The following is a 17,631-nucleotide window of genomic DNA, read 5'->3' as shown; positions in this document are numbered from 1 at the left end:
TTTAGGATATTCATTTCCAGCCGTTCATTTTTGTGTCCACTTGATGGACAAGAGAATAATATCGGAAAAGCATGAAATTTAATTTCTAGATCCTTCAAGTGATATAAATCATGTTCAACGGTACCGATCGTCGATTTGGAAGCTTCATCATCGAAAATAAATGGGTGGCAACGGAGCCAGTTTGCTACCGATAGCATTCCAGCTCAACTCTATATATAGAGAGAGAGTAGAGTACTATTAATAGCACCAAGTCAATGGTGCTATTAAGTTTTAGGCTCTTGGATGAAAGGATGTGCAGTTAGGATGATAGTGGTCCCTAGGGTTCAATGGATGGTTGGTGGAATAATATGATCTAAGAGGTGGATATGGTCAAAGGGGTAGATCTAACAACAAAAAACTCGGTAGCACCAAGTGCTTGGTGCTATTGATAGTATTCCAGCCGGACTCTATATATATAGCTACCGAGTGCTTGGTGCTATTGATAGTATTCCAGCCGGACTATATATATATATATATATATATATATATATATATATATATATATATATATGTATGCTCCTCTTCTTTTGCTAATTCCTTATATATAGTATTGATCATATCTAGCTTGTTCTCCCTTCCATGTCTCTTCCTTTGGTTTTTTCCTTTTCCTGAAACAGGAGAGGAGCTAGGGGTTGTATTGGGATAGTGTTGGTGCAGATTTAGTACATATATATATATATACCCCTTTTGAGAGCACATTCACTATATATATATATATGCATCTAACTTTGCATGCATTCCACTTTCTCTTTTTGCTTGTGCATAACTGCATAATACATATACTCCAGCTCAAGTGCTTTTGGAAGTGTAGCTATTTTCAACTCGTAGGATTTTCACTTCATAATAGAATCACTATAGAACACTGAGTTGAGCTTCTGTACTGTTAAAAGCAAGAGAGTATTTGTGCTTGAAATTATTTAACTGTCGAATTGTTTCAATATTCATACATTACCAGTAAAGAAAATTTTATAGAAAACATGCACCATTAAGAATGCTGCAGATTTTGAGACGATTTGACCGGTAAAAAATCACAAGCACAAAATATTCTGTGCTTTTAAAAGCACACGAGCTTAACTCCATATAGTAAACCTTAGCTAGTGATATCCGATGACCAAAAAATTAAAAATAACATATTTGCAGGGGCATTCTATCTCAATATGTATATCATATATATATATATATATATATATATATCTGGTTATTTTGGTATACAGCTCCGTAGTTTATAGGTAAAAGTATATGGAGCCTCCTTGAACTATTCCCTAAACCTTCCTTTTTTGAATTAAGAAATGCTAAAAAAAATATGGATTTTATCAAATGTTTTGATAGTTTTATTACTTTGTGACAAATAAAGTTAGATTAATTTATTGGTTGTATCTGATTGAGCCATTAAATTTAAATAAAATTGTAACTTAAATAGTTAGAATACTCAAATAAAAAATTAGTTGTTAAAAGGGCCAATTAATTACAAAATCGCCTATGATATATATATATATATAGTGTGAGGCTACTATGCTATCGGAAGCACGGAGCCTTCCGTGCTTCCAGCTCGTTTTCGATGTTGCGACTTTCGAATCGTCGATCGGCTTCGTTAAACTTGATCTAGATTATTTGAAATACCTAAAAAATAAATTTTATAATTTTTCGATATCATTTGCCTAGTGATCGAAGGGGCTCAAAATCAATAATTTTACTGGCCGTAGTGAGCCGTTTGCAAGTTTAACGGTGTAGAAATATCCAAATCACGTGAAATTTTGATAGAAAATTCTTTATACTATATAAAACAAGATCAATATCTTGGATCTATAAATTTTAATGTCAATTATTACGTTTTGTAAGATTTTTATTTTCAGCCGTTGATTTGAACCCTTCGTTCACTAGGTAATAATATCCAAAAATCGCATAATTTATTTTCTAGGTACTTCAAATATCTAGATCAGTTTAACGGAGTCGATGCAATCGAAAGTAGCAACATCGAAAACGGCTGGAAGTACGGAAGGTTTCGTACTTCGATTAGCATAGTAGCCTTAATCAATATATATATATATATATATATATATATAGTTGGACTGGCTACTATTAGTAGCAAATCTCATTGTTGCTACCAGTTTTTTAGCTTTGGATCAACTCTTTTTACTATTTCTAACCATTGGATTAAATACTATAACCCAGTGGGGACCACTCAACCCTAGGGGGACCACTCAACTCTAACCGACTAATATCATCCTAACCATACAATTTTTCATCCAAGGGTTAAAAATTTGATAGCAAAAATAGCGTTTTACTATTAATAGTATTCCGGTCTAATTCTATATATATATATATATATATATATATATATATATATATATATATCACTGTATGGTATGTGGGTAAGCTATATGGAGAAGCTACTACTCCAAACATAGAGATAATGGAGGAAATTAAGAGATATGTGTTGCTAAAAGGAAAAAAAAAATACAAAAATATACCACAGAAAATACAAGATGTGGAGGAGATATTTTATTTTGTAACTAGTATTTTATGTAGAATTTTTACTTGATCAATTTCCCTTGAGGTATGCAAGAAATTAAAAGTTTAATTAAAAGCGCACACTATGATAAATTCATATGTATATATATATAAATAATGTGGAAGCAAAAAAAAAATTGTTCTTGTACTTTTATTCTATATATGAAAATTTTGAGCAGTTGTTACATAATACTATTATTATTGATGTATTGGCATAAATAAAATAAAAAATTTAGTTCAATTAACAAGATTAATAATACATAATATAAAAGGGAAAACTTCAAAAACTCCTCCCGTGGTTTTACACTTTTTCATTTTAGTACCCTGTGGTTTAAAGTGTATGAAGTTAGTAGCCTGTGGTTTTTCACTTTATCATTTTAGTACTATGTGGTTTAAAGTGTATTAAGTTAGCACCCTGTGGTTTTGCACTTTATCATCCTAGTACCCTGTGGTTTCACATTTTATCACTTTAGTACCCTACGGTTTAAAAAATTACAGGGTACTAACTTAATACAAAATTAAAATCACATGATACTAGAGTGATAAAGTGCAAAACCATATGGTACTAACTTGATACACTTTAAACCACAGGGTATTAAAGCGATAATGTGAGAAACCACATGGTACTAAAGTGAAAAAAATTGAAACACAAGGAGGGTTTTTAAAGTTTTTCCTATAAAGAATCATTCATGGGACACTTTTGTGGGCATTTAACCATTTACCTCATGGGTTTGCCAACCATTGTGGGATCATTTAAGAAGGAGACAAAGCTTTAAATAGGACAAAACTGTGTACCTCTCACCTCTGATTGGATGTGAAACTAGTATATTTAATTTTTTTTTTTTTTTTTATAACAAAATTTTGTGTGAATGATATTAGGAGTTTGTTTTTTTTACTGTGTTCGTGATTTGGTTGTATTGCATATATTTTATTATAAAATAAAATGAATGAAAGTTCAGTACGATCACTTGATCACGTTGCCACTCGTCTATCAAATACTATAAAATTTTTAAGTAAATCAAGAAGATATTCGCAATTAAAAGTTTACTTCTGGCTCGTAACAAAATTCTCACAAGATAATTATCTTAGAATATATATGTGTTTTATTTATAAGATAATTTATCTTATTATTCTACAAAAGTTAGTTTGCAGCTATATTTAGTATACTATTGTAAACATCTAATAATATTTCTTAGTTGCCAATAACTATTGTTATAAAGTAAAATTATAAAATAAAAAAATTTAATGCTTAATTAATCAATTTTTTTTTTCATATTTTAAATGTACAAACTAAATAAAAAAATATTAAAATTTAACTAATCAATTTTTATCATATTTTAGATATATTAACTGAATAAAAGAATAATTAGTAATATAATTAAATATATTTAAATATAACTAGCTTTATCTATTATATTATTATTATTATTATTTTTTACCTCTCTTCACCGTAATTGACTTCGGCCTACGATGGGGCGCAGCGAATTATGCCATTTGAGGTTAACTCAAGTTTCGACCGTAACTTTTTTACGGCGAACCAAACAACGAAAATGACCGTTTAGGACGAAAACGATTTCCTTCCTCTCCACTTACACCCCACTTTCAGGTTCCAAACACCGCCTTATATTGGGCAATGTGAGAAGTGAGGTAGTAAATGGTCTAATAAAAATTATATAATAATTTTATATTAAAATAACAGCTTTAAAATAAGATTAAATGTATTATAATTATTCCCACCTAATTCACATACTTACATATGGTCATCTAATCCTTCAAAATTTTATATTTTGACATAAATTCTCAAATTATATAGTTGACCATCTAGATTAATATTTTAATAATTTAAAGTGACTAACATTAGCCAAATAATTATAAAATGATAAAAGATGCATGCTAACAATATAAGTATAGTATAAATATTAATTTTTAGCATTTACTTTATATAAATTAGATGAGATAAAAATTATTATCCATTTTACATACGAAAACAAGTTTTGGCATTACGAAAAGTCGTCTATATTATATACACACACACTGAGTATAGTAATCACTTTAAATCGACAAAACTTTAAATAATTAATTACAAAATATTTAAAGTTATGATGATAAGTATAAACTTTTATGGTATTAGCACATTTTATTTAAAAAAAAAAGTGAATATATATAACTTACCGGATCATTTTGAGTTGACTTTTTAATTTTTTAAATTTTAATTTTGCTACCAAACTCTTAAACTTATTTGATTTTAGTCCGTCAAGGCACTTTGACTTCAAATTTAAATGCGTCATTTATCTCTACATGTTTAGTTAGTATACTTCATGTAATTTTCGTAACTACAAATTTAATAAAAATTCTTAATTTAAACTTTAAAGTCAAAATATCATTGACTGATCCAAATCAAATAAATTAAAAGATTGAATAGTAAAGAAAAGTCGAATAACCGATACAAAATGATGCATAATTCCTATATGTTCTGTGAAATTTTCACTAAAAAAATTATTTTCGTCAATAGAAAAAATTTCTCTAATTATGTATAATTATTCTCTTCTAATAAAAAATAACTCCGAGAAAAATTACTTTCTCCAACTGCTCTCACAGATCTACCCATCCCATCCCATTATGACACATAAAAAAAATATTTTTATCATATTCTTTTCAAAAAAATATTTAATGAACTATATATTATTACTGGTGTGATTGTTACAGAAAATGCTTTGTCCACCATCAATACTATTTTAGTTTTATATTTCAAGTGTTAGAATAGAAAAAACAAATTGTTACAGCATTTTAAAATTTCGTAGGATCACATGCAAAATATATATTAAGAATGGTTTTGCTCGATTAGTAACTTAGCTTGCAAAGAAGAATCTACTAAACAATTTGATAAAATTTGGAAAAGAAAATTCCAAATATTAATTAAGTTCAGAGATCTTTATACAGGAGCTCATTTATTGCAAAATATAGTACCGTGTTTAAATCTAACTTTCTTTGCTTTTTTGGAGTTCAAATAATTTCCATTAAATTCTCGTGAAATCGAAAAGTTATTGGACATTTCAAGTTAGTAATTTTAAAACTTTTTAAGATTTGGGTACCTGTCACAAAATGAATATAAAATTAGATTGTAAGTGTTGGCTTAAATGGGCCAGCATCAATGGGCCAGCATCCTGCTCTGTGGCGGGAGGTCATGTTGGACCGAGTCATGTTCGAAATGGCATGAGGCTGGATGAGCTGAGTCATGTTCGAAGTGGCATGAGATTAGTTGAACTGAGTCACAATCGAGACCCGTGGGCGCTGTATCTGTATGATTTAAGTGAATTGGTTGTGTATTTCTAACAGCTTGAGCTTTTGGGATTAATGGTTAGCGCTAACGATCCGACAAGTGGTATCAGAACCAGTGGCCACGGGTTCGATTTCCGCATGCTGTAAATGTGTGTAGATACTGGAGGGGAGATTGTTGGCTTAAATGGGTCAACATCCTACCCTGTGGCGGGAGATCATGTTGAGCCAAGTCATGTTCGAAATGGCGTGAGGCTGGGTGAGTCGAATCATGTTCGAAATGGCGTGAGGTTGGTTGAGCCGAGTCACAATCGAGACCTGTGAGCACTGTATCTATACGCTTTAAGTGAATTGATTGCGTATTTCTAATAGCTCGAGCTTTTGGAATTAACTTTTAGCGCCAACAATCTGACAGTAAGAAAAGAACTTTTTCCAAAATTACTTTTCAATCTCAACATGCACAATTTATAACACAATCAATAATTCAAAGGGTTTATACAACAGCTAATGTACATTTGGTAAAGCAGTTAGCAGGTCCGTGAATCAAAAACATTCCTCAAGAGATGGACGGATCATCAAGAATAGAAGATTCAAAGCAACAGTAGTGCAAACTCTCTGAATGAACTTCTAAACTCCTCAGAGTGCTCGTTTGGCGCTGCTCAGGTTTCGGCTGTTTAGCTCCAGCTTTTTTAGCAGAGCGTTTGGCAGACAAAAAATTCTAGAGCTTCTACTGTGACAGAAAGATGAAATGAGCTTCCAAGCTCCGGCTTCTAATTCTGCTGCAAATGAAGTTGTTAGCACAAGTCCGATATAGCGTTTTTGTTGGTAGTGTTGCTCAAAGAGCGTTTCAGTAAGTAGCGCCACATTCTACAGCAGAGCCAAATAGATCCTACGGCGCAAAAGGAACCAAAGGACCGCATTATAAACTTTAGATCCAGCTTGAAGCTCTCTCTTTCCTTACTTGGCTCTCCTCCATGAGGCCCCTCAACTTCTCCACATGCTCCCAATTCCCATCCTCAGCATACATATTTGAAAGGAGCACATATTTTGCGGAGCTATTTGGCTCCAATTCGATGAGTTGCTCGGCTACTTGCTTCCCCAGCTCCACATTCCCATGAACTCTACACGCCCCGAGCAATGCATTCCGAGCTCGCGCACTCGACCTACACGGCTCCTTAGCGAGCCATTCCATCGCCTCTTTGAACCGGCCGTTTCGACCTAACAAATCGACCAAACAAACGTAGTGGTCTTCCTGGCGGACAACACCGTGGATCTTCGCCATCGACTCGAAGAATCTCACCCCTTCTTCGACCAATCCCGAGTGGCTGCACGAAGTGAGGAGGACGACAAAAGTGTTTGCATCAGGCTTTCTACCACACTTAACCATTTCGTCGAACAGCTTAATCGCTTCTTTTCCGTGACCATGGTGGCCCAAAGCAGATATAATTGTATTCCAGAGTACGGTGTCCCTTTTACTGTAATGCGTGAGCTCAAACACCCATCGGGCTCGCAAAAGATCCCCGCATTTGGAGTACATATCGACGAGAGAGCTCAGCACTATGGAATTCGGATTGAATTTTGATCGCAGTACGTATCCGTGGATCTGCTTTCCTTGCGTAAGCGAAGCCGTGGCTGCGCAGGCGCATAGAGTGCTGCTAAATGTGAACTGATCCGGCCGAACACATTGATACATCATTTTCCTAAACATGTCTAAGGCCTCGTAGGGCTCGCCGTTTCGGTTGAGCCCGCCGATGAGGGCGGTCCACGATATAGTGTTTCTACTGGGCATTTGGTCGAACAGCTTGCACGCGGAGACCAAGTCTCCTGACGTCGAGTAGCCGTGGACGAGCGCGGTCCACGCGAGCACGTCCCTCACGGGCATTTCGTCGAACACCTTGCGGGCGTGGCCCAAGAGGCGGCATTTGGCGTAGGCGGTGAGGAGGGCGCCGGAGACGACGACGCTGGGGGCGAAGCCGAGGGCGAGGACGTGGGCGTGGGCCTGCGGGGCGAGCGCGGGGTCGGCGAGGCGCGCGCACGCGACGAGGAGGGCGGAGGCGGCGGCGGGGCCGGTGCTGCGGCGGAGGAGGCGGAGGTGGGCGTAGAGGGGGAGGGCGCGGTGGGGCGCGGTGGAGCGGGCGAGGGCGAGGAGGACGGAGGCGGAGGAGGCGGGGTCGGGGCGGGGCATGCGGAGGAGGAGGGAGAGGGCGGCGGAGGGGCGGCGGAGGAGGAGGAGGAGGGAGAGGAGGAGAGGGGAGAGGCGTGGGGAGGAGGAGCGAGGGAGGAGCGAGGAGAGGCGGAGGAGAGGAGGAGAGGCAGGGGGCGGAGGAGGGGCGGCGATGGGGAAGTGGAGGAGGTTGGTGGAGGAGGGAGGAGAGGAGGGGAAGGTGGGCGGAGGCCGAGCGAGGGAGAGGAGGGGGAGGAGGGGAACGGCGAGGTCGGGCGCCCGAGAGACGTGTGGCTGATCGCGGCGAGGAGGCACGATCGACGAAGACGAAGAAGAGGGATTAGGGTTAGGGTTTTGGAGGGTGGGATTTGAGGTGGGCTTGAGATTGGGTTTGGACATTGGGAGGAGGAGGAGGAGGAGGAGAGGGAGGGGTGGAAGGGGAAGAGGGAGAGAGAGAGGGCATTTGGGGTGCACGGGTCCACAGTGGGTTTGGTGGACTCGGACTACGGGATTACTACCGAAGAGTCGAATAGGTGCTCCCCCCCCTCAACTGTAGGAAATTCTGAATTAAACTATTAAACCCTCAAAAAGATTTTTGTTAATCAAATAAATTAAAATCCTCATCAAATTTATTGTTAATTTTGTCAAATTTAATAGCTTTTGTTAGATGTAGCTTAAATTTTCTAATCCATCCAGTTTGTGATGTCCTCTGAAATTCTATTGAGAAAAACAGAAGGAAAAAAATTTGTAGATTCCTATGATAACGGCAAAAAGCTCACCAATATCTCACTATGGTTTGAAAGAGATTTTACTATCTATCAGTCACACCACATCCTTTATTATAAAAAGTACAATAAAAATATTTTTTTAATTGGTTGGTGACGCAACATCAGCAATATAACCGGTGAATTCTAGATTTCTGCGTGGTTTGGGAGTGGATCGAAAGTTTTCTTAGCCCCACGTAATCTCCATCAACGCATTTAGCTAAAATTATATCTAGTTTCATTGTAATTTAGTGGCCCAACCTTGTTAATTGCTTCCATGCTCCTTGTTTTGTAATTTCCCTCTATTTCCCAATTCACTTTGGTTTTTTCTCGGCTAATGTTGCAGCAATTTTTTAACCACTTTACAGCAAAATAAAACTGATCTAAATAGCCATTAATCACTAATTTAGCCATTAAATTTAACAAATTTTTTGACTAAAGTACACTAACTCAAATTACAAAAATACATAAAAATTTTTTATTCTAAACATTATTAGATTATACACAAGACGCAGCTGGGCACGATTATTAAAGTGTGGGGAGCAGTAACAAAACTCTGAATTTAAACCTGCTGCATTACATAAATCAGAAGTGGCCTCGACATTGTATAGTTACCAGAAGATCTCTGAAGAAAAATATCATCTTCAAAAAAAAGAAAAAGAGAAAAGAAAAAGGGGGGAAAAATAATGAAGAAAATGACTCTTCATATCAAAAGCATGGCCATCAATTCCCAGATTAGTTCAACTGCATTAAATTATACGTACAACGTAGAACGGCTCGATTGTTCAGAATGAAGGCAAAATACTCCTTTAGGATTCAATAGTATATACAGAAGCTATCATCACAGTAAAATCACATTAGGGGTTCAAAGGAAACATAGCAATCGATCACGCGTCTACAATCCTCTACATGCAACAGATGCTTTGATAGTCGGAGCAACATTGGAGCGAATCTTCATGAATAAATAGAGAGATATTACCTCGAGAAGAAAAGGCATCTCGATTTCCTCCTTTTCTCCGTGGGTGGCCAGAAAGATTTGTCTTGGAGGATCAAAACAACTGTTTTCTGTCCATCTCCAAGTTTCCATGTGTGAAAATTTTTGGTAGAATTTCACAAGTGCCGTGGTCTCTAAAGATAGAGAAACCGATAGGGCAAACATTATTTTGCTGGAGGAATCAGAACAGCATAACCGCACGAGCGAAGTTGCATTTCAGTAGTTCAAATATTCACCATAATCTCAGATGAATATTCCGATGGGTCTGGAAGAGATCAGATAGCTTACTCTCCAGAGTTTACTTCCTGCTTGCACACAGGGCAGAATGTGCCCCATTTTGTAAGCCAAGAGTCTACGCATACTGCGTGATATTCTGCAGAAAAAGAAAATCTCCAGTCATAATCAGTTAAACAAAGGTTAAGATGTATAGACCTTATCTTAACTGTAGACTGTAGTACATTTTGAAATAGGGCATCCGAGTTTTACCAGCTTTCACTTAATACCTTGTCTCTCAACTTCTTTCCAATGCACCTTGATATAAGAAGCTTTAATTCTACTATCCAATGTTCCAACTTTTGTAAAATTTCTGATATGGCCATCAAGGAACATTTCTGTTGGATTATGGAATATTCTATCCTATCCAATATATTGTAAACGATGCTCAGCAACAGAGCAGAAGTAGGCTATGAAATTCCTCATCAATTGTCCTAAGAGATAACCATCACTTAATACTTCTGAACGTAAGTATAAATTTAGAACTAACTCTAAATCATTTGGTTATTCTTCTCATTAATATGCATTCATGAAATTTTCATTAAAATAAATAAATACAATGGAATTGTAGATCCATTTACCATGTTCGCAGGGAAGAACTCTGATCATCTCTCCATCTTGGTAGTCTTCAAGACAAATAGCACATGTCTCTGCATTTCGTTTGCTATTTAAGTAAGCAGTTTTGAATGTGAAGCAAGGGAGGACTTCCACTGCCTGCCTCTTCATGCTAGTGGGCTGGCTATGGACTCCGCGCCGGAGAAGCCGGCAATTCCGAGCAAAGAGAAAAGCCGCAAGAACAGATATTATGACAACAAGAGAAACAAAAGAAATCACCAACACCGTCCCAGTTGTCTCGTCAATTGAAGAGCCTATGCAGCATTCCCCATCTTCACCCCTTGTGAACTTCTTAAGGGTCTCTCCCGCCATCTTTGAAATAAAAACTGCATGTATGTTTATACCCTCAGTGTTCCCTATCACTAAGGTAAAAACAGATTTTGAAATTAGGTTAGTGGAAAGAAACTAAAAGTCATGTATGAAGTAGAAATAGTGGAAGAATTAATAATCTCACAATACAAAAAGTTCAGGAACATTTAATCAAGCCCTTAGGTCTTTCAATAACCAGAATTGAAATTGGGAAAGGCAGAAAACATCTGATAAAAAAAATGCCTCCCTTTTTTATCATCATTTATCAGAAACAAGAATCCACTTCAAGACAGCTTGAAAAATTTCACCAATTCTTTGGAACTCAGTATCCGTTACATTTACTAGGATACAAACAAATCTACTTACTTGAGTACAAGCTGCTCTTCTCTTGATCGTCGTAGATGATTGCCGCATCGAATCCACCTTCCTGGGCAACCCTAACCTTTTCCTCAAAGCTGCAAAGGCCTCTCGAGATCAGCACGAACTTCGCCGCATCTCCTCCCCCGGAGCTACTCCAGACATTCTGAAGGGGTGAGCAAGCGTATATCGGGTCGGCAACATGCAAAGAACCACAAATCCCAGAGCTGTCAATTGGAACAGCTGGAAAAGGATCACAATCAAAGAAATCAATCCCATTGGCATTGCTTCACTTCTGCAGATAAGCAAGACTACACTATGTCCGGAACCAAATCGAAATAGAACTAAAAGGAGTTCAGCTTAACAGAATCAGTATAAGTCATTTAGAATCCTCCCCTTTTTTGTTTGGGAAAATTGGAGTTTACCCGAAATTCTAGTCCGTGTTGTTATTTGGGCCAAAAAAATAGAGAATCACTTGAATGTGTTTAGTTGTCATATCATAATATAACTATTTAAAGAAAGAATATATAACTAGTTTATCAAAGGGATATTTAGTGCTTGTATCACTATAATGGCTATAAATTCTCACCAAATCCTACCTCAAATGTGACGAATTGATCATATTATGAGAAATTCCATAAAATCCTTGTGAACCAATTAACACCTCATAAACTGACCAGTCCAAACAACAGATTCAGAACAACTACAATTCTAACTCTATAAAATTCTAGGATTTGAAGCACCTAAAGAAAATATTGTTTTTGCTCCATACAAATCGCTGGTTTTCTACTTCACTTTTTTTCTCGATTCCTTTGTTTGGAAGCTCGTTGGTCCATGATTTTAACTATTTCGTCCAATTTGGATGTATTTCAATAATGTTAAGTAAGTCGGACAATGTAAGAACCGATTTGCTGTGGAAAAAGAAAAATGAAACAATTTGAATCAAATTGAGATCCGATTTACCCTGATTTGAGATTCTGACTTTGATTTAAGCTTCTGAAGGATAGGAAAACCGTAAGCATCCAAAAATTCCATTTTAGTTACAAGACTAAGAATCAAAGAGCAAAATAAACAACAGATTCCAAAACAAATCACATTTGTTCCAAAATCCACTCGAGTTCACAAAATTACTAATCATTTCCAATTCCCCCTAGATTCAGCATCAACAGACACATAGCTAAAGATTAAACATAAACATAAGCAATAGGATTCAAATCAAGCCACATTAATCCCAAACAACAGATCCCGACCTCAAATGCCCAATCCATAGAATCCGATCCCAAATAGAGTGTACGAGAGCAATCAAAGGGAGATGTGCAGTGCATGTGACAAGTGGAGGAGGAGGAGGAGGAAGAGGAGGAAGAGATCGTTACCAAATCGAGCGGGGGCGTCGAGGAAGGTGAAGGGGAAGGGCTTGGATTTGAGGTGGACGAGAGCGTCGGAGGGGGCGCGCGCGGGTGGTGCTCGTTTTTATAGCGGCATCGGATTTGCTCGTTTGGGGCCGCGACACTCGGGACGGGATCGGGGGCTACGAGTTTCATTTTATTTTATTATATATTATATTATTGTTATATTTTATTAAAAAGTTTTAAGCAGTTCAGTGATAGTTTATGCTTTGTACCTAAACACTCTTAATAGTAGTTTGATTTTAATTTTTTATAATAATAATAATAATAATAATGTGTTGATGGCCATAATTTATTAGGCTAAAAATAATTTATTTTATTTTAAAATATAAACAAATTATAATATAATTTTATGAATATTTAGTTATGTTATTATAAAAAACTACATAACTTAATAAAAAAGATCAAAACATAAATTTAGGATGTAACTCAGTAATCTATACTATCTATCTGTACTGTTATATTAATCCCTAATAAAATATGCCACGTGAAGATATTTTCTTCACTTGAGTTGTTTGGGTTGTGAGCTCCATCTTTCCATCTACTATTATATTAATCTCCAATAAAATATGCCACGTAACGATATTTTCTTCACTTAAGTTGTTTGGGTTGTGGGCTCCACCATTCCATCCCCCTCATCGTACACTCCCCTCGTCTCTTCCAAAAAGGTATACCCCTTTGCCTCCCTCGACATATTCTCATCTTTTTCCAAAACGTATAACACTTCACCTTCCTTCATATTTTTCTAAAACATACACTATCTCATCTCCCCATCTTTTATACTTTTCAAAATGTACACATTCTCATCTCTCCACACTTCATGCTTTTCAAAACGTACACTCTCTCATCTCCGTACTCTTCATATTTTTTCAAAACCTTCATACTTTTTCAAAATATACATTCTAAATTTAAAAGTGTAGATTTCTACATAGACTTATATTTTTCCAAACTTCATAGCATTATAGTGTAGATTTCTATCTTAAATCTTCGTTTTCATCTTCTTCATCATCCTCACACTCTCTCTCCCCATTAACGGAGGAGTTGGTGATGATGTAATTTTTTGTGGATGTGGTACAGATTGCTAGAGCATTCGCTGCTATGCCAAGAAGTTTCACTACGACCCCCTATGTTATCTCCTTTCAAACCTCCCTCCTTTGTCGCCTTTGAAGTCTAATTCGACTATTTCATCATCGACATTCTAAAATTTTCTCTTTATCTTCCTACGATTTTTTTTGCTTTTTAATCAAATTCTTCTAATATGAGATTCTTTTTTTGGATTTAGGAAGAGGTCTGCAAGGATATCATTTGTTTGGATATTGCGACATCATGATTGCTTACCATGCACGCCAGCTATTCGATACATTATCTTTGAGAATTAAAATAATATTTATAGGTTCCAAATTATTATTAATTATTTCTAAATACTAATTTTTACAATTTTGATTTGATTTTGAGTTATGAATCTAAAGCCTTCTTTCAGGTGAGATTTTATATTTCAATGAATTTTAAAAATATTTTTTTCCCTCTATTTATTTCTTTACTAATTTTATTTTATTTTAATTACTTTTTTTAATTTGATTTTGATGTAAAAAAGAAGAAATCGAAATCCGTTATAATTCATCGAATAACAAAACCAACCTCAACGAAATCACCTCCAGAATTTTTTTTCTTCCTTTTTTATTCTTGCATTAATTTTTTTTTAAAATTCCTATCTATGCAACAATTTTTATTTTCCTATAGTTTTCTTTTCATTTTCTTTTTTGGTTCTCCTCTGAGTTCTATTCTCATTCTAATTTAATCTAATATATTTTTTATATTATTAACCAATCATATTTTTATTTTTATTTTTTTATTTTTAATTTATAAATTTTTATTATAATTTTTATCCGTTATATCGCGCGGATTGCTAGACTAGTTTTATATAAATGCGCCAAACTTTCAAACACACTTATCTACTCTCTTTAATGTAAGTGGTAAAAAAATAAGAGAAAACTTCAAAAAAAACTCCTGTGGTTTTGTACTTTTTTATTTTAGTACCCTGTGGTTTAAAGTGTATCAAGTTAGTACCCTGTGGTTTCTCACTTTCTCACTTTAGTACCCTGTGGTTTAAAGTGTATCAAGTTAGTACTCTGTGATTTTATTTTTGTATCAAGTTAGTACCCTGTGATTTTATTTTTATATCAAGTTAATACCCTATAGTTTTTAAACCACAGGGTACTAAAGTGAGAAAGTGCGAAACCACATGGTACTTAAGTGAGAAAGTGCGAAACCACAGGGTACTAACTTGATACACTTTAAACCACAGGATACTAAAGTAAAAAAGTGCAAAACCACATGGTACTAACTTGATAAACTTTAAACTATATAGTATAAAAGTGAGAAAAAGTAAAACCATAGGGGGTATTTAAAATTTTCCCTTATTGAAAAAATGAACGAGGTGATAATATGTTGCCATTTTCTAGAACAAAGAAGCCACTCCCAAACACACCCTCACAAGCATCTTGTGAGCATTTTATGTCACAAGTACTTTACAAGTGTCCAAGTACTTTACAAGTGTCCTGTGAGCATTTTATGTGGTGTCTGCATTTTATGCGGATGAAATATTAACAGCATTGCTGCAGGCATGCATGTGAGGTTCATAAGTCTCGACTGTAATAGTAAGAACACACGTGAAGATATGGTTTTGTCCGTTTCACCGTCAAAAAAAAAATTTTATGGACATAGTCTCCAAACAAAATTATTTAGAATCATCCAAATGGGCACCACATGATGAGTGGCGTCCATTCCAATCGTTCAATAAAAATATTATTTTTATTAGATTAAAATTAAATTAAAAAAAAATTTTACTGGATGGTAATTGGGATGGGCGCCACTCGCCATGTGGTGCCCATCTGAACAATCCCCTAATAATTTTGTCTGGGGACTATATCCATAATATTTTGACTGTAAATATTTATTTTCGTAGTTTGGTTCTTTTGGTCGAATCTCAAACTCCCCAAAATAGCGTAATTGTATTTGGCTCACTCCTTGCTAAAGTGAAAAACGAAAACAAAAAAGTAAAAACATAGTAATCCATCTCTCCCGTGCCCACTTTTATGTCATTTATTTTCTGTCAAATAAACAATAGAATTAAAAAAAATTTAATTCCACAACTACATAAACAAGAGAAACGTTATTTTTACCTAAAGTTTAGTTATCCGAAAGTCCACTTTACTCTGAACTTCACCTTTGGTGAAACAAACGAGCCCTAAGTGACAGCAAAAGACCGTATGTATAAATAAGTATAGCTATGTATTGCGACAACAGATTACTCTATGCAACTTAGAATAGGAGACAAACTCTTCTCTTCTACTCTTCTTCTGCATTGTCATTGCTGAAAAAAATAACTGGGAAATTAAGAAGAATGTGACATTCAGCTAATTTCAGGCTCTTGGGCTATCTGTCAATGGCTCAATGCTATGAGTGTTACCTGCTTTTCATTGAGTGCAGAAGAAAGAAACAGATGCCACTTTGACCACACATCAAAATGCTATATTAACACATTCCAAACTCAGTTGTTTTACATTTTTAAGATTTGATGGTTGGTACCGACTGTTCCTAGAGCAAGTGGCGAAGGGCTTGGTGATTGGTACCCGAGACCTAAGTTCGAATCATAGTTGATTCACGTTTCCGGCTAAGTTTATTTTTAAATGAAATAAACGAAGCGGGTAGCGTGCTATCTATCTCTCCAAAAAAATAGATTTGATGGTAGGTGCATGAGGTTTTAAGTTTGAAGCTTAGTTAGTTTATATTTTTAAATTTCTAGCTTAATTTGTTTTTAAGAAAAAAGTGAATGAAGCAGTTAACTTCCTAATTTTCTCTCTCAATAATAATAATAATAATAATAATTAGTTGGGTGGTCCTCTCCATCATCTGTAAATTTTGAAATTGCGATAACAAGGGTTCTGGAATTCCCTTCAATGGACAATGGTTGCTATCAGGATCAGTAATGTTGATGGTGATAGCCATGTGGAGAAATCTAAATATCCCATACTCAATGCTTTAAATGGAATGAGATCCCTCCAAAGAATCTGAATGACGAGGCATGAAATCGTATTGAAAATTTACTGGCACAATACGATATAGTGCATGTTATGTTACGCCAATATATGCCCATTACGAAAAAAAAAAAAAAAACGCATATATGTCGACGTATAATGAAATAAAATATTTATTTTATTTAGCAGTAAAATATTCTAATTGTTTAGTCTTATCAAATTTTTTAAATTTGATTGAAAAAATAACTTACTAATTTTAAGAAAAGATGATTTTGAATTGTATCATTGGAGCAAATCGTACTGATATATTATTAGCATGATAGATAGAGTCCGTGCCGATGAACACTTAACTTTTTAAACTCTCCTATATATCTAATCCAAGGGAGTTGACACCATTTGAGGCCAAAAATAAATGAATTTTTCCCAGCAAGAGAGATTTCAAATAATCACCTTAAAGCACTAAAGAAAGAAGGTAAATTTGCCTATTTTCTTGTAACTGATGTTTAGCTAAAAATGATATTTAGTTCAACGGAAGATTTCGCGAAAACTATCGTTTCACAGTTACTTGTTTAATAAAAAGTCAATGGATTTGAAACATGCTTATCCCACTTTTATGGATTACAAAATAATAAAATGCAATATTTTGTAATTCCATAATTTGCACCTTGCCACTAAGGCTAAATCTTTACCTTGACAAAGGCATATGCAAAAAAATCAACTCCTTACCTCATGGTTGGCGATTGAGATACAGTGAAACAACCGTTGTAGTCTAAAATTTTAAGCTGTTAGAGAATGATGTTTAAACATTTTTATATTTAACTGAAATTCGAATCCTAGTTGATTCACATTTCCAGCTAAATTTATTTCTAAATTAAATAAACGAAGC

General features: G+C 35.4%; 2 protein-coding genes across 2 annotated transcripts; both read right to left on the bottom strand.

The window, feature by feature from the left end:
- On the bottom strand, positions 6,755-8,389 carry LOC109714796 (pentatricopeptide repeat-containing protein At2g21090-like). Its single transcript, XM_020239503.1, has 2 exons — positions 8,141-8,389; positions 6,755-7,825 (listed from the first exon to the last, which is right to left on the bottom strand). Exons 1-2 carry the CDS (start codon positions 8,387-8,389, stop codon positions 6,755-6,757), a joined length of 1,320 nt encoding a protein of 439 aa, XP_020095092.1.
- Positions 9,442-14,071, bottom strand: LOC109714795 (receptor homology region, transmembrane domain- and RING domain-containing protein 1-like). Its single transcript, XM_020239501.1, has 5 exons — positions 14,047-14,071; positions 12,676-12,765; positions 11,312-11,545; positions 10,603-10,998; positions 9,442-10,121 (listed from the first exon to the last, which is right to left on the bottom strand). Exons 1-5 carry the CDS (start codon positions 14,069-14,071, stop codon positions 10,033-10,035), a joined length of 834 nt encoding a protein of 277 aa, XP_020095090.1. The 3' UTR covers positions 9,442-10,032.

This window comes from Ananas comosus, linkage group 9 (assembly GCF_001540865.1).
Source record: "Ananas comosus cultivar F153 linkage group 9, ASM154086v1, whole genome shotgun sequence".
Classification (NCBI taxonomy): Eukaryota; Viridiplantae; Streptophyta; class Magnoliopsida; order Poales; family Bromeliaceae; genus Ananas; species Ananas comosus.
The sequence above is the reverse complement of the archived record's forward strand: the minus strand, read 5'-3'. Positions and strand labels throughout refer to the sequence as shown.